This window comes from Clupea harengus, chromosome 5 (assembly GCF_900700415.2).
Source record: "Clupea harengus chromosome 5, Ch_v2.0.2, whole genome shotgun sequence".
Taxonomy (NCBI): domain Eukaryota; kingdom Metazoa; phylum Chordata; class Actinopteri; order Clupeiformes; family Clupeidae; genus Clupea; species Clupea harengus.
In genome coordinates, this window is record NC_045156.1 from 24789647 (window position 1) to 24808164 (window position 18518).

Sequence of the window (18518 nt, forward strand, 5' to 3'; positions counted from 1 at the left end):
TAGTTTCTGTCAGCGGGAAAGGGCAAAAAGTGATGGATTAAGTGGCCTGCTCATTTATTTTCAATTGCCATGACTTTCACAGCTGTAGTATGAGTTTGCAACTGTGTGACTGTAATTTATATATCTTCTTGGTTTAATTGAATTGTGATTGTTTTATTGCTGATGTAAATTATACAGTATTGGTATATAAGAATAGTAAAGTTACAGTTTTATTTAGATTATTTATTTATTTAGATTTTTTTATTATAATCTTGATCATAAACCTTAAACCGAATATTCCATGAGCAATGAGATTATTTCCTTCTCACCAACAGGTGGCGAGTTCCTTCCACTCCAAGAAGTCTCAAAGAGGCACATCAAAGCCTACTCAGTCACACATAAATAATTCATTGGCAGAGACGGCAAAACGTGAAATCAAAACAAAGTACTCTGTATGAACAAACAACATACATTCACACATGCAAACACAAAATACAAATAAATGAATAAAGCAACACACTGAATCACATCTGAGGATCTATTGTGGGACTTTAATTAGGCTTTGCTATATGTCCCTTTTCGCATCAGTGCAAGATTTGCTTACGCTTGTTTCCATGCATGACACGAAATAAATAGACATATTTTACACATGCAGGCTCAAAGGACTAAATATATTTCATATCTAAAAATAACCAGGCACACATTGAGTATGCAAAATAGCTTCGGTCAGGCAAGTCAATTTAGAGGACCACCGCCACGCTTCTGCCAACTCAACAGAACAGTCAACACCGCGCCGCACTTTGAATTACCCGGAGGGTAGACGCGCAGCGCTGCCAAACAGGTTATCCTTAATCCCTTCTCAACGCAGATCCGGAGACGACATTGGAGCCTATAACGAACCACCACATTCATTCTGAAATTACACCGTGAACCCGTAATCAATTAACAAACTGTTAAGGACTTCATGGATGACTACATCCCGACTCGACCCGATATCACATTTCTACGAACCAATTGGCACATGTAGTCAAAAAGAAATCACGGTAGTTAAATAGGCTCTCAATGGAATATGTATGTCGGATATTTAAACAGAAATTATGGTAATACCTTTGAGAATCCTCCTCCTTAAAATAGCTTGTAGGAAGAGCATCTTTACTCCCGTGTTGTCCCGCTTCGACGATATCCCCAGATAACAAAGATCTACGAGTCCTGGTAAAAAAAAAATGCGTGTAACTTGCGTGGTTTCGAACACGTGCAAGAAGCCGGACCCAGAGTAAACTCGCTATCACCAGTAATGATCACATGAGTTCTCTCACAAGCTCCTTTCAAAACTACGATAATCAGTGCATTTAACAAGCCGATGAGCTGTCAACAGTATGCTGCCACACCGCGAGCGTGCAAAGATTCCAGTGAAGGTTAAAACTTTTAGCCTATGTCTTTTAAATAACAGGTTCATAACGATGGCTATCCCCACTGTTATCATTATTTAACTAATTGTGAATGTGAATTTGTCTCTCCCTCCCCCCACTCTCTTCAGACTCTCTCTCCGATTAATGAATGCAAAATGTGTGCTCAAAGCCTTCGGGACTTTTGATGCCCTAGTTTTATCTTTTTTCCGTTGCCTCTTTCTGAATCCTAAACTTCAGGATAACACACAGACGCCAGCCTCATTAATTTGCCAGGTTCAAATTTACCTACGACCCCCCCCCCAATCATGCTACTGTGTCATAAGCATCATGGCCCATGGGTCTAATAATATGGATTGTATGTGTATAGCCTACATATGTCTTTACTGTTAAAATGAACTGAATATTGGAAATATGTAGACAAGATTATTGATTGATATTGCATCAATTATTTTCTAATCCAGGAATGTTGTAAAAATAATCCCAGTGCAAAACCTTTAGTAAATCATTTGAACAAAACAAAAATAAAAAAAAACATGAACTCTAGTGGGTGATACAATGGCCATATAAACTGACGTAACTACAGAACTGATAATATAAGGACACACACACACATACACACCTACAGTAATAAGTGGCAGCCAGATCACTCATTCTTCCAATGGCCCTTGACCAACTGTGAGAGATGAGACTTCCCTCCTGTCCTGTGACATAACAGCCCCTCTAAAGAAGTCTTCCTATTCTCATGCCATGTTATCATTCCCGAAATGGATGGAATCGAATCTCTGCTTCTAGGGAGTAAATGGGACATTTGGCAGCTTTGTTTGGTAGCCTTCTTAGTACATTGCACTTAGTATAAGGAGAACATGAATGGGTTTACAGCAGTGCATCAATTTACCACATATAAGGTAAAAGCCCAAGAGCTTGTTTGTGTCAAATGATCAGTTGAGATAAGTTTTAAGGAATAGTAATTGCTAGAGCAAGGTGCTAACACAGAGGTCTAAATGCCATACCCAGGGAGCCTGTTAAAAATGTCTACCAATATCTGCACAATACTTTGGTTGCTTTGGATGAAATCACATTGATCACCTTTTTCTGCACCTCATCCCCAATGAAATTAAAGTCAGTTCAATCAATACTATAATTTTACCGTACTTTTTCTCGAGGTCTCTGATTTGTCCTGCTTCACGATGAAACATGTACCCTCTTAAAAGTGGGATCAAAGACCATGACTTTCACAGCATCTTTTTGGGAGTTTCTTTACATGTGTTACATTCAACTTTGCAAACGTTCTTGCCTTTGCCTCAGTGTTGGGTATATACACAACATTTCCAACTTCTTCAGCATAAGCTAAGCTCTGTTTGCTGTGCTTTTCTAAACACCATAATTCAGTCTGCAAACAAACAAACAAACAGACAGACAGGCAGGCAGCCTATTCCATGCTAAAAAGGTTGCACATTATAGTTTATAAGCTGTACTGTTGAACAAATTAAGCTATATTTGGTTTGCCTAGGAACAACAATAAGGAAAAGAAAGTCAACTGAATAGCTTCAGGGAAAATGAAAACCCTCCTTCCAATGAGTCACACTCACAGACAATTTGTTTTCTTAAACGGTGCACAGTGGAACACCTGTGGAACTCTAAAACCGATCTTTTGAAATAAACCGGTGCCTTGTGAACATACAAAACCTGGATTATGGTTAGAATCTGGGGCTACAGTCGTGTACTTTTACATACCAGTGGTAACTGTATTATATTGTACATAATCGTACAATGTAACAAGGACTGTGTGATGTACACAATACATTTACATTTAGTCATTTAGCAGACGCTTTTATCCAAAGCGACTTACAATGTATACACATTTTACTTCTACACTGATGGCACACTGCACATCAGGAGCAATTAGGGGTTCAGTGTCTTGCTCAAGGACACTTCGACAGGGAATCGAACTAGCAACCTTCTGATTACTAAACGACTTCTCTACCTCCTGTACCACTGTTTCCCCCCTGTATGTATGAATGTATTCATACCATGTCATACCAACATGTGAAGAAAACAAGAAAGAATACAAATGAGAAGGAACACAAAATCACAGTAAAGGAACCAGCAAAGAAGAAGATTTACACTGACAGTCTTTGCTGGTATTTTCGAAGAAGACAGTGGGTGAAAGTGAGTGAGTTTTTTCTGATTCATTTATAACAAAAAATGCAATTGAGAATTCATCTGCATCAACCCTCCTCCAAGAAACTCACTCACTTCATTTCCAGCTAACATGACACTGTTACTTATGCACAAATACGATTAGCCTCTCCTGCTAACACCACAAAAGAGCATTTTGTATCAGTAGAGCCGTGTATATTTTTCCTGAGAATCTCACTCCCTTTATTTTCATTTGGTTACATATAACATGATGCTGTTAGTTATGCTCAAACAGATTAGCTTCTCCCGCTAACATGGCAAAAAAGAGCATCTTGAATCAGTAGAGCCAAGAGTATTTCTCCTCCATGCATAGATGCTGTGATTAGCATTTTTCCCCTGCAGCAGGAGGAAGACAGGATAAGGGAGCTGTCTCTGGGTATTCATCAAAATGTCTTCACATTTCTTCTAATCTGTTAACACACTGCCCACAAAAGCCTACTGTACGACCACAATGACACCAACGAATGACCTTAATGGTCATTAATGACCAACGAAATGGAGTGAAGTGAAATGAAACGAAGACAGCGGGATAACGGACATATTCTTGACAAAATTCAAAAACAAGAAAATGATACATATGACGAAACGGTGGAAAGAGAAAAGTGAAAAAAAGAAAAAGATGTCTCATCTATTTCAGGGGTACTTAAAAGCCAAACAAATAATCATCCATGGCATGAGTGCTGTTGTTTTACCAGGAGACTTCAATCAGAGTACAATAAGAGGCAAGCTATTGACAGACAAGGATTTCATGTTTCCCACCACGCACCCTGCCCACACACCAATGAAGTCTTCCTTTCGTCCTGTTTTTAGGCACATGCAGCCATGAGCAGACAAATGCAACACATTCAATGTGGGTGTGTTATTTCCTCACCAAAGCAGACTGAATTAGCATGGCACAGTCAAAGCATCTTCATACAAATTACACACGTGTAATGAGAGTCTCTTCTGGGAACTCTAAAAACTCCCTATTCAACACATGTTACATGACACGTCATTACCTCTATATGTGAAACAGCAGCGGCAAGTCCAAATACTGTACACTTATATTATATATATACGGTAATCACTCCATGTTATTATCTTATTAATGTGTTACTCTATAATACATTATAGTGTAGCAATTAAATTATCCACTCTTTAGAAATCAATTGGCTTGACACTGACTTGACTGTTTCTCACAGGTAATGTTATTCCCACACTCCCTACGCTCCATCATTTATCACACCAACACGCCGCTATAGAGTGGAAGCCTGCTCTGCTTTTTATTGTGCTATTATGTCTCGTCGAAGGCTAAAACTGACGCCTTCAGGAGGCACTCTGTTTTAGGAGGCACAACCACCGTGGAAGAGTATGGCCTGATGGGAAGGATGTCCGACAGGTGGGAGGACTGACCTAGACAGAGCTGAAAAGTTACCAGTGAGATGGTCATCTTATTTTTCTTTTAGGCTGCCGGCAGTTTGACACAAACAAACACTTGACAAAACAAACAAATAAAACAATAAAACTCTATGCACAAACAAACAAACAAATGATGGGACAAGGCCCATAATGAGGTCGGTCCTGCTTCAAGCTACGCCCAGCTGAATTACGTCCTCTCTCTTCAGAGGCGGCTACCCGACTGAACTGTGAACTTTCAATATGAAGCACTGGCCTCAAACATCTAGCTGTCACAAATAAATTAATGTAGTTACTCAACATTTCATCCATATCATTGGCGCATTAAATCACAAAAATGAATGTACTCATATAAGAGTTGTTCAGCATTTTGCCCTCATACATCCAATGAGTGCTTCCCACTGGGGCGTGCAGTGAGCGCTGTTAACTTCTCTCCCACCTACATCCCAGTTTGCTCTCTCCAACCCAGTGGACCGCAGGTAAGGATAACACATTTCATTTGAATAAAGCCTAACTTAAGTATACAGCTTAGTGAGAGTTATGATGTTAAAGTTGTGCGCACCTGATACAAACCAAATACAATACAAATGTTACGCTACAAATAAACATAAATAAACATCTTATGTCCAGTGTATAGCATCTTCCCTTCCACAGACTTCTTTCACAAAGCATTCAGACATATTTAAAGCATTATGTCATTATGTCAGTCAGGAATCAGTCACCCAAACAACACACAAACACATCAACCTTCTTACAAGGTTCATATTTGTTTGCATTTCTACGGTTTCTGCAAAGGCGCCATTTCCACTGACAGACACACTGCACACAATGGCACAGGCAAGAACCACAACACAAATTCTTCCAAATTTCCATTTTCAGTTCTTCCAAATTTCCATTTACAGTGCCTACATTTAACAGCTTAGTTGGATCCCTTAGAGAGCTGCCATATCTATTTCGAGCACAGCGTAGGTCTATCATTAACATTTCCCTGCAATAGATGTCAGAATGAAAAGTGTGATGATTTTGACAGTTCATGTAGACTCAAATTCAAACGCCTATACTAATTTGTTATTTCTGTGTTAGTTATGCATGCAGCACAACATTCGATCATTAAAACTGGTAATAATTATCCCCAAAGCATTCCGCCAGCTATCTAAGCAAGGGGAATATTTATTTTTACATCGCTGAACAACTAAGGACAATGGGATGTTATGCCTTAGTATAGTGGCGCCCACTGGATTCTCATTCCTGGTACACACACCCAAGAAAGTTGTGCCACCATAGAGTGTGCCAGGCACAACACAAAGTGGCAGCAGCTCATTTTAGTAAGCGTAGAGAAACCATCTATTGACCTAAACAGAAGTGAGCATGGGACTGTGTGACAAAGATCGCACTGCTAAACAAGCCACATCTGAAAAGAAATCGGTTGACTGGAACATTATCTTATTATATATAACGAAGCCTACTTTATTGTAGTCTAAAGGGCTGCTCCAGACAATTTTGCCAAATTTATTATAAACTAATTTTCTTTCTATTCTAGATCACTCTGACGCCATCTAGCTAACTTGTTAGCACTGAACCCAATGTTGTAGGGCTAGCATCCACAGATTTTTAAGGCATTTAGTGGATCAGATAATGGCTTACATTGGTAAAGTTAGTTAGCGGTTAGCTAATTGGAATTCTGAAAGCTATAATAACATTGTACACTTGTATGACTTTTTTATAGCGCTGATTTGTGAATTCAGTGAACATTTTTGGTAATATATTTTGTCCGCTGATTTTCTTATGCTTTCAATGTCAAAATGTATTTAATAAAAAATTACTTGGGTTTAATTCCCCACAACTCGAAACCCAAGTAAAAAATTGTATAAAAAAAAATTGGTAAAGATTCCAACGGGACACAACCGATATCAGATCAAATTCGCTAGTCTCCCAGCCTCGGCAAAGCTACCTTTGTGAAAACAAATAGACCTACAAACCCTTTTGGCAACACACTGGTGTCAAATGACATGAAAATATGAAATTTGTGAGCTGTTTAATAGGCCTACTCATGGCATAGAGCATTGCATCAGAAGCAGCTGGCAAAAATGTGGCAGTTATGTTTTTAAATTTCATAGTGCATAATTATAAAATAAGACACGCACACAATCATTCATCATCAAGATGAATACATTGTAAACCTAGTTGGTGAATTTATGATATTTACATTAATTTGTCATAATTTACATTATATTAATCACATTTCACTGCAGCTACTGGTGTTCTTTCTGGGGTCTGGGGGACCCAAAGGCTCCACCTCAGCAGGAGATGGAGGGGCTCTACAAGGGGGGAAGGCCTGCCTTACTGTCGGCAGAACATGTGCGGCCACCCCAGCACACCATAGACATAGCATATGTCTAGGCAGCACACAGCTGGAAGCTCACTCTGCTAGTAATCTCATGCACGGAGCGCAGACATCCTGCTGAGCACTGGGTGAGATTCACAGCACATCATTACGGCCAGCCGATCTACCCCCGACAACTTCATTTTCTTAATCTCGTCCCTTCTATTCCTCCCTCTCACTTTCTCATGTATCCTCTTTAGTGCCGGAGCGGTGGCATGGATTCTGACCCCGTGTACCTGCTGAGACTAATAATACCTGAGACCTCCTGGATGGATTATTTTCCCTCTCATACGTCTCATTCCCCTCCATCCCCCTCTTCGTTCCACACTGAGGGTAGCCATCCTCTTTATCACAGGAGCGATGGCGTGGATTCTGACCTCATGTACCTGCTGAGATCCCTAATACCTGAGACCACCTGAATGGACCAGGGTGGTTCTCATACGTCTCGTTTCCCTTCCCCATCCTCTCTGTGATCCATGCTGTGTGGGTCTCTGTCCACATGGGGGCACCAGAGAGGCCTGCTGGTCTGGTCAGCTGGCCTGCTACAGGGAGAGATCTGGGGCTTCAAAACGGACTGGGTTATTTTAGCATTAAACTGATGGGATCCAGAAGGGGTGGGTGCCCTAATTTCTATTAGCAAAACTGTGAATGTGTAACACATAACGTAAGATGTTTTCTCACTGTAGAGATAAATAGCATGTACTTATAGTTATATAACTTAAATTGTTCAGATAACTAACAGTTATAATATCATTACAGTAATAGGTATTAGCAGCTCTCACATACAGTGGCAGCAGTATTAGTGGTCATGACTGTAATTGACTACTAGTATCAAATCAGCCTGTTCAGGTAAACCTGAAACAACATATGACTTGGGTTGACACAGATTTCCCAAATTAAGTCATAAAAGCAGAGAGAAGGAGAGAGGGAGAGAGAGAGAGAGAGAGAGAGAGGCACCTGTTGCCCCCCAAAGGCTAGTACAACCCCTTTCACAGTGATTGTAACTTGCAACTTTTATCTTTTCATATTGGAGGGGGGGCATTTCTGTACTTTGCACCAGTTGTGTCAAGTGTTGTCCCCGAAGGGATCAAAAATTCATCAGACACCACAGCACAGAAGCCACTCGGCAGACAGAGCTGAGCTGGAAGAGAGAAAGAGAGAAAGAGGGAGAGAGAGGGAGAGGGAGAGAGAGGGGGCGCTTTGATCAGAGCAGGCTGTGGAGCTCTCCCTCAGTAGTCCCAACGCTACACTCATCCACCTACAACTGACACACCTACTGAGGAGGGAGCCGGAGACAGGGAAGGAGAGAAACAGAAAGAGAGGAGAGAGAGAGAGAGAGAGAGAGAGAGAAGGGAGGCAGGAGAAAGAGAGGCAGTGAAACAAAATGTGAAAGGGAAGTAGAGAAAGATAGAGAGAAATGAGGACAGAGAATGTGAGAGACGAGGGAACGAGAGAGAAAGAGAGGACACCGAGAGAAGAGAGTGGGACAGATTGGGTTTGGACAGAACACCTCTCACCAGCTCACTCAGCTAAAATGTCTTAGTCAACATTAAATGTGTTTTGTAAACACCAGACTCAATTACTGTGAGATATCTCATGAGAAATAACAAACTAAAGACAGACAGAAACAATCGCTTGGTAGCTCATGGATAACACACTAACCCCTGCCCTCCTGCCTCCTGCCTCCTCCCTCCTCCCTCCTCCCTCGGTCCACCCTGGATGCCTGGCTGACTGAGGTGAAGAGGGTGCTTGTAGTGAGCGCGGGGAGGAAATGGAGGGGTTAATATTTAATGATGGCCAGTAATCAGCAAAGGGCTCTCAGTGTCAGTGTGAATCCCCTGAGAGATAGGGAGAGGGACCACAACCCCCGGAGTATCACAGAAAACTGATTGCACTGTCTATGCCGATGCTGCGCTGCTTTCAACAACAGGTCCATTATGCTGATGTGCTGTCTTTTAAGGACAGAGGACTAGTCGGTGCTGCCGTTATTGCTTTTTGTAGTTTTTGTCTGTTGTTGGGTGTGCTCAGAAAGCCAAAAGAGACAAGGATGTGTGTTAAGACCTCCTACACCCCGGGGACAGGAAATACTCTTTTCTGATTGGCTGGCAGGTGTCCTGATATTTCTTTATAACGGGACACCTATGAAGTAGTAACCACCATTCTATATCAATGCTCTGGAAACTTTGAATGGTAACTATAACAACAATAGTAAAAAGCCTAACGCTTGATTGAAAAGCTGTCCATTGATAGAGGCTACTACAGTGAGTGTGTAGTCCCGTAAGCTAATGAATGAACAGGATAAACATGTTCTCTCATTTTGCCAAGTGGTGTAAAAACGATGAATTCCGTGGTTAAATATCATGTTATTTTAACATAAATATATTTTAGAACACATACAGTGGGGAAAATAAGTATTTGAACCCCTGCTTGGCCACTTGCAAAGAAATGTGTGATCTATAATTGTAATAGTAGGTGTATTTTAACAGTGAGAAACAGAATATCAACAAAATAATCCAGAAAACTGCATTTTATAACATTTATGACTTAATTTGCATTTGATGCAGAAAATAAATATTTAAAACCCCTAGCAAAACATGACTTAGTACTTGGTGGAATAACCCTTGTTGGCAAGCACAGACGTCAGACTTTTCTTCTGGTTGGTCACCAGGTTTACAGACATCTCAGGAGGGATTTTGGTCCACTCCTCTTTGCAGATCCTCTCCAAATCCTTAAGGTTGCGTTTTCAATGGGAGGGAATGAGGGAATGAGGTTCAAGCCCAAATATTCCACGTTACATGGCCCCATCCCTGTCCCCTCGATGCAGTGGAGTCGTCCTGTACCCTTGGCAGAGAAACAGACCCAAAGCATAATGTTTCCACCTCCATGCTTGACGGTGGGGATGGTGTTCTTGGGTTTTTTTTATTTTGGTCTCATCTGACCACATCCTGTCTCCCAATCCTCCTTAGAATAATTCAAGTGTCCATTGGCAAACTTCAGATGCCCCTGTACATGTGCTTCCTTGAGCAGGGGGACCTTGCGAGTGCTGCAGTACTTCAAACCATTACGGCGTAGTGTGTTGCCAATGGTTTTCTTGGTGACTGTGGTCCCAGCTGCTTTGAGATCATTCACAAGCTCCCCCTGTGTAGTTCTGGGGTTATTCTGCACCTTTCGGATGATTACCGATACCGCACGAGGGGATATCTTGCATGGAGCCCCAGACCTAGAGCGACTGACAGTTGTTTGGTGTTGCTTCCATTTACGAATAATCGCACCAATAGTTGTCTGCTTCTCACCAAGCTGCTTGCCAATGGTTTTGTAACCCATTCCAGCCTTGTGCAGGTCTACAATCTTATCTCTGACGTCCTTGGTCAACTCTTTGGTCTTGCCCATGGTGGTGAGGTTGAAGGTGTGAAGTATGATTCTTTGGACAGGTTTTTTTTTATACACATCACCAGTTGAGACCTTGTTAGGCCTAATGAGGACTAATATGTGTGCTTCTTGGGCACATAACTGGTCATTGGGAGCCAGAATTCTTGCTGTTTGCTTGGGAGGTCAAATACTTATTTTCTGCATCAAATACAAATAAAGTCATAAATGTTATAAAATGCAATTTTCTGGATTTGTTTGTTGATATTCTATTTCTCACTGTTAAAATACACCTACCATTGCAATTATAGATCACACATTTCTTTGCAAGTGGCCAAACTTGTGATATCGGCAGGGGTTCAAATACTTATTTTGCCCACTGTATATTATCTATAGAACTAGCAAGCTGGCAAGTTAGCAAGCACAGACTCAGAAACAGCTAGATAACAAGCTAAAGGTTTTGGGCTAAGCACCAATTGAATCAATTGTAACCAAGCAAACTATCCCACATTATCCTTGTCTGTGAGAAAAGAAAGTAGAACTACAAACTGAATAGGTTGCCTTCTAACTAACTGAACCAAATGTTTCATTTGTGGGCTATACATGCTTGCCTAAATATCTGGATCTGGTCCTGCCTCATCAAAACTCTCAGAACTGCACCCTACACCAACTACACCTGCACCTATAAGGCAGAGGTGTTATTAGGATGTCATTTTTGGTCATTTGGATTATTTGGGTGGGCAACAACAAACATGTTGCTTTTCCTAAATAGGGTATGTATGGGTGTAGTTTAATTATTAGATGGGGTATCCTTCTGTAAAGCCTTCTGTAAAATTATTATTTTATTATTTTACAAATGATTCAAAAGAAGTGACATTTTTGATGACCAACGACAGAATTACTTGAAAACTATGAATGCCAAAATAAAAAGCAGGTAGAACAGGGATTATTTTTAGAAGATAGGCAGATGATACCTCTGGCTGGGCAAGGCCCACCCCAGTCCACCTGTAGACACATCCCTGCTACAAACATTTTAACAGGGCTGTTTGCTTCCCCCTTAAGATATCATTTGAAGTCAGAGCATGTCCTCATTCAAATGCCTAGCATAGTGCTCTCTGAGTCTCCACATGGCTATCCATATAGGATATTTGTCAAAGAGAGCAATGATGTTAGGTGGAACAAAAGTGACACGAGTGTGCGAAGAATAATGTGAAATGTAGTTAATGTATCCATCAATGTCAGTTTTGCTCCAGCTTAAAATAAATCTTGTCTCTTGTGAACGGACTTGACAATGACAAGGTCTGTCAGCCGTGAGAGAACTGCCATGCTGTAAAATGAAGAGGCAGCTTGTCCGCCTCTACGGACGGAGAAATCAACCTGACAGCAGGTATATTGCTGTTTTCTGCTTTTAAGCCGTAGAGCCAGGAGGGGCGGCGTGTGACACAGCAATCGCAAGGTGACATTATTCAGTGTAAAACAGCTCTGAAACAAACAACGACACACACACAAAAAAGGGAAGAGAATAGAAGAACCCTGCCCTCCTTTTCTCTTGTCAAGACAAGATTAGACGACGATAAACAAAGAACAAACAAGAGAAGCACAAAAGGCAAATTCCGCGAAGCCCGACGCTCAAGAGCTGCTGCCTCGGCTGTAGTTATACCAAAACTACCCCACGGACGTAGGTCCTCGTCAGTCTCTCCAGCGGCCATTACTGAAGTGAGCACATCCAATTTATGTCCATAAGCATCCCCACATCAGGCCGGCAGGGAGGCAGGCAGACAGGCAGACAGTCTGCTCCAGGACTCCATGTTAGTCAGAGTCCCACTGGGGGTGGGTGGGTCTGTGGGAATTAAAGAGGGGCCAGAGGGGGCCTTGTTCACTGATTCGCTCGATGGGAAAGGGATAGACAGAAGCAGTTTGCTCTTCCTCAACAACATTCTGCAAACGTGGCCTCTTGATTTAGATCTTCAGAGTAATTCATTTGAGCTCATGCCATTCTTCTTGGAATACCTGTAACTATCTTTGAAATGTGTACAAATGGCCTATATGAAAGTCACATAATGACAATTTTCAGAGTTAAATATATTTCATTATTTTTGTGATCTGTTTGTATTAGTCTCTGCTGTGGAAAGACCGATCCTACAGAGAATGATCTGGAAAGGACTGATGGAAACTGACTGGCTTTGTGTAGTAAACAAACAGCGAGCAGAGAAACCCCATGAGGTTTTTTTTTTACTTCATTTCACATCCATTTCTGCATTTTTAGCAACACATAACATCACAGTAGACACTTGAAAACACTGGAGCCAAATGAGATTCGGCTCTTTCCCTGAAACCATCTCTTATTTGGTCCCAGTGTTTTTGAATTGTCTACTGTGATATTGCGTCAGGATACATGAGACAGCCACCTGTGTGAAGTCATGACTACTGTCACATTGAGCAGCCACTGCGTCTCTGCATCCCTCTGCCTGCTTATGAGCCCCCCCCCCCCCCCCCTCCCCCCACAGCTCAGACTTGTATTTCTGCATATTTAATCCACCCCCCAGTCCAACCCCACGTCATGTGTATGCATCAACCCCCCCCCCCCATTCAAAGCCTTATCACAAGTCGCTATAGCACACATTACCCCCGCCCAGCTCATGTCTCTGCCTCACACAGTCCACCCCCCCCCCCCCCTCCCACCCCCGCCTCTCTATGGCACACGTCAGCCTGAGCTCAGGCACACTGACTCATCTCTCCTCCTGCAGGAGTCTGCATGGAGGGAGAACACAATCACAAATGCAAACGCTCCAAACATCAACCCCAGACAGAGAAGCTGGTTTTCCTCTAACTCAACTGGTACAGCAAGGTGCTGACAACACCAAGGTCAGCTGTTTAATGAATACACGTAAAAACCTGGGTCTCCAGAGGCACCCGCTATCTGGACCTATGAGAAGACTGAAGGTTATGGAACCGGACCCAAGGGTGTTGTGAGAGAAAGACCGAGATTCAGAGAAACAAATAGCAGTTATCAAATGACTGCACTGCACTGTCGCTGTTTAAAGCTAGAAAATACGTACAGCATTCAGTGTATATTTCCAGTCTTCAGTTTTCATCTAAGGCCTACGACGGAGGCATTTTAATGAACTCGGTGGATGAAGTTTCGTGCCATCAATTATGAATTGTTGTAATGTGCTCAAAGTGTGCCTAAATTATTCCAGCACGACGCTGCATTGGAAACTTCAAAATCCACTCTCCTGTTCCAGCTGTGCTCTGTTTTTCTACCAATTTGTTTAGTAATGAGCTCATCTTTACCAGCTGAGAGAAAGAAAATTAAGAAAAAATACTACTGGAGCAAAACAGAAGAATGAAATAAAAACACTGCAAGAGAGTGATAGCTAGATAGACAGAAAGACAGACAGACAGAAGGACAGTTGCTGGAAAAAGTGTTTAAAATATCTTCCCAGGCTAGCCCCCTTGCCCAGGGCACTCACTCCAGCCTGCTCATACATATCATCAAGTATCATTAAAAAGTAAACACACGTTTTCCAGCTAAGCACATTTGCTCAGATAAACACAGAGCAGGGTAAACTGTCTGCTCTCTAGCAAAAAGGAAAAAAAAAAAACATTTGCTCCTTGCCTATTTGCAATTCAATTAAAGCACCCACCCTCAACCCCTCCATTATGAAACAGCAAACAGTTATCAAGGGTGCTAGCTCCACCACACAAAAACCCTGCTGCACAGCAGAAAAAAAACACATGCCTCCTTAACCATCAAATGGGGTTCGTCAAAAGGTCATCTCTAGGAGACATTAAGTGTCCACGTTTGATCTTTATGACACATTCAATGTCCCCAAGCACACGTGTCTCCACAGGCATTAGAAAGAAATTAGAAATGAAAAGACCATCTCTATGAGACATTCAATGTCCACGTTTGGTCTCTATGAGAAACTCGATGTCCTCTCTTTCTGTTAATAGACGCTATGGTAACATTTACGGCTAATTGAAAACTCCCTTTGTGTCGGGGATAAAGTAGAGGCTGCTCTTGTATTTCACCACAATCCATAGCCGTTGACTTTAACTGTAGCTCTTTGTTGTGGGTGTTTGCAGGCCAGAAGGTACACTCTCGCAGTGCTCTGTTATTGTTGCGTAACAGCGCATGGCTCTTTGAACAGACCGAAGAACCTGACAAACTCCAGGCCAGTGAGCACAACAGACCGAGAGCTGGTTCACAGTGAAATAGGAATTGATTTTTCTCCTTCTGTGTGTGTGTCTGTGTGTGTGTGTCTGTCTGTGTGTCTGTCTGTGTGTGTGTTTATGGGTTTGGGAGCTGATCATGTACACACTCACTTTCTCAAGGGCATTCATCGCTGGAGTTGTATGGTCTGGATGGTGTCCCTATGGGGAGTCTCTGTACTGGGGAACACATAGGCAATTTCCAGGCAACGCTGCGAATGAAACAGATGATCTCTACATGGAAGGAGTGGGCAATTAGCTGGATCCATACTACAGGGCCCATCTCCCGTCTATTACCTCCCAAACATAAAAGGGGAGAGAAACAGAGAGAGAGAAAAAAAGAGAAGAAAGAGAGAAGAGGTTGTAATGAGAAAATGAGAGGGAGAAAGACAGGGGGATAGAGGGGGAGGAAGAGAGAGTCAAAGAAAAAGGGAAAAAGAGGGAGAAAGAGATAGATGGGGGTTGGGGAAGAAAAAGAGGAAAAGGGGAAGAGGGAGAGAGAGAGAGAGAGAGAGGGAGGGAGAGGGAGAGAGAGAATCCCTAAAGCAACTGCAGCTCATCAGGTACAGCAAGTCAGAGACAACTCATAAATCAACTGCTGGAGTCTCCACGTTGGAATAAAACAGCCTGCACATTGTACATGAAAAGAGAAAGTGCTCATTTGTCAACAGCAATAAGCTTTCCCAGTTTACCCCTAATTTCTTGTTCCATACTCAATCTGGAGCATAGACATCATCTTAAAAGAACGAGGACCATTTGGACTACCTTTGCTGTCGTGTGTCTTGTAAAAATGCCAATAGATACAATTGCTGGGGGCTCCTATATCCAGTCACATTGTACTCTGTATGCCAAAATGGCACATGTATCGGATCACACGTTTTGATTCGAAGGCTTAAGATCACATCACCCATGAGTAGGAGAAGATTTTGTGCTTACTGGTCCTGCAGTCTAACCACTGGCCAATCCCTTACTGGTCCTGCAGTCTAACCTCTGGCCAATCCCTTACTGGTCCTGCAGTCTAACCTTTGGCTTTTTATGTTATTATGAAGACTGGTTTGTCGTAGGTTGGACAGAATAATAAAACATGAGGAAAAAATAAGTGGTTTGCCTCAGTTGGGGCCTCCTACCGCCATTCATGGATGATTTGACTGAATGGACGACATTCTGCTTTAGTTCCACACCAGTTCATTTTCCATCAGGGCTGGAGTAGAATAGTCCCAGTTCTCATCTTAGGCTCTGAGCCCAGCACTCCAGTCATATCTGACGCAGGCATTCACATTCCAGTGGGCAGTTAAGGCTGGAGCTAATTCTGGCCTCCGTCCATCCCTCATCTGGACCTGATCCTGAGCCTCTGACAGATCCAGGCATGAGGGGATTAAAACGAGTGTCTGAGGAGTTGGTCTGAGTTCTTCCGGACCCCGGGCCACAAACCAGCCACGTCCGTTCCAGACGCATGAGGATACCCAGGAGGGATTAAAGGGTAAAGTGTATGTATGTATGTAAATCGCTTAGGCTAATCAAACTAAACCTCAGTGCATCCCCCAGACACACTCGCTGAGCTCCACCGCTGCGCTTTGCGCTGTAAATGACATGCATGAAGGACATTCAGGAACACATTTGGAAGCGCCCCAGCAGCAAGAAGACATACAGCTGCAGAGGGTTTTGCAACCCCCTAATGAATGCAGGCCTGCGGCGGCCGCTGTTGCTACTACTGCTGCGGCTGCTGATGATGATGCTGCTGTGCCCCGGAGCTCAGCGGTGGTGGCGGCACGACCATAACCCAGAGACCTGGCATCTCAGCGAGCATCATCCCTGTCATCTCCTACCCTCCTCCTCGCGGGCCCTTGGTCCTGGGCCATCAATCACTTGCGTGGATGAAAAGCCAGATTGGTTTTACACCTCATTTCCAAGCGCTCTCTCTCTTTCTCGCACTCACACTCCCCCCGATATCCTTCCCCCTCTTCTGAGGCCATGAATAATTTCATTACAGCTTAAAAAGAAAAAGAAAAAGAAAAAGAAAAGAAAAAAAAGAAAAAAACTGACAAGGTTTCTGGAAGTAATTTCCTCAGGGCATACCACATGGGTGACCACACCAAGGTGATAAGAGGTGTAGAGCATGTGTGTGTGCGTGTGTGTCTCTGTGTGTGTGTGTGTGTGTGTGTGTGTGTGAAGTGAGTGTGTGAAGTGCTCTCAATATTGTGGAGGTACATGGGATATTGAGCCAAAATAAAGCAGGTTGAATAACATCGCAGGCTTGAAGCAAACCCGATAGCATGAACATAGAACAGATCTACTGAAAGTGTTTAGCAATGCATTCATATTCAAAAACAGATGCTTTTACTCAGTTCCTACGAACTAACAGTGAGGCGAGGTACAGACAGTGGGCCCTGAGGCTATTTAACCTACTTCCTAAGCTGCTGGTGTATACAACCCAAAGATCCTAACCAAATCCATTTCCTGTTGCATTGTAGGACAGATATTCAGGCTCTTCACATTAATAGTCAATGGCTGCAGTGGTGTGGTTTAAAAGGTTTAAAAAACCCACATGGGACCATAAAAGCTTAAGACAAACAATAAAATGCAGTCATTCTTATCAGAAAAGTAGGCTGATATTTTTAGCTGTCTGATTAAACACAGGTAGAGTGGCTTCTTCTGACATGTCCTCTGATTCAATATTTGAGGAATTAAGATGAGAAAATGATGTTTGCAAAAACCAAACGTTTTATCCCCCGGAAGGCTGTTATATAATGTGCTATGACTGTGCAGGATCGTGTGAAAAATTACAAAGTGGAGAAACTTTCAAGACTCCTGTCTTTAAAATTGTCATGGCCTGAAAAAAACCACTGGTTTTAATCATCCAATTAAAGCACCAGAGCTGATAAGCGGTGGCCAAAAACGCAAATTAAATCAGATGGTAGAATTACACTAATTAAAGAGTAAAAGCATGCAATTGCACAAAGTTCTTTTAAAGTCCCAACATGCAAGATATAAATCAGAGCAATAAATCAGAATGATTCACCCAAACTTCCAGCACACACACACACACACACAGGGCTGAAATATTGAGCGGTTCTAAATGGTTCTAAGCTGCAGTGAGGTCGGGAACACACAGCACATCTCTGTCTCCCGATCTCTCTGCCTCCACAGAGTTCAACTCGAAAACTTTTCTCCCCCCCACAATCTTCCCAGCTCTCTCCTGATAAAACAGCACAGGAGAATTGTGCTTTCTTTTTTTCTTTCTTTCTTTCTTTCTGTCTCTCTCACTTCTAGCTCCATGGAATACAATCAGCTCAGCACACTCCAACGGCAGTGAGGATCACAGAGCACAACAATCACACAGCGTACAGATGCACTTTGAAGTACACGAACAAGAGATTGAAACAGCCAACAGCACCAAAAACGTTTTCTCCCTCTCTCTCTCTCGTTTTTTTTTTCCTGTGCCGCCCTCACACTCAAACTAGCAAACTGCGAAAAAACGGGGACACACACTCTGTTTTTTTTCTCACTCTAAAGCACCTGACTCCCCTCCTCCTCCTCGTCCTCCTCCCTCTCTCTCTCTCTCTCTCTCTGTC

General features: G+C 42.5%; 1 protein-coding gene across 6 annotated transcripts in view; it reads right to left on the reverse strand.

Moving 5' to 3' along the window:
* The window catches only part of grip2b (glutamate receptor interacting protein 2b), a 183383-nt gene that overhangs the window by 78356 nt on the left and 86509 nt on the right, over nt 1–18518 (reverse strand). Inside the window, exon 1 of one of the 6 annotated variants that reach the window (XM_031568244.2) lies at nt 1087–1677. The exons of the other annotated variants lie outside the window; for them this stretch is intronic. Coding sequence (XP_031424104.1) covers nt 1087–1129 — 43 coding nt within the window. The 5' untranslated portion in view covers nt 1130–1677. Of the gene's footprint in view, nt 1–1086; nt 1678–18518 lie in introns of those variants that run through there. 6 annotated transcript variants of the gene reach the window in all.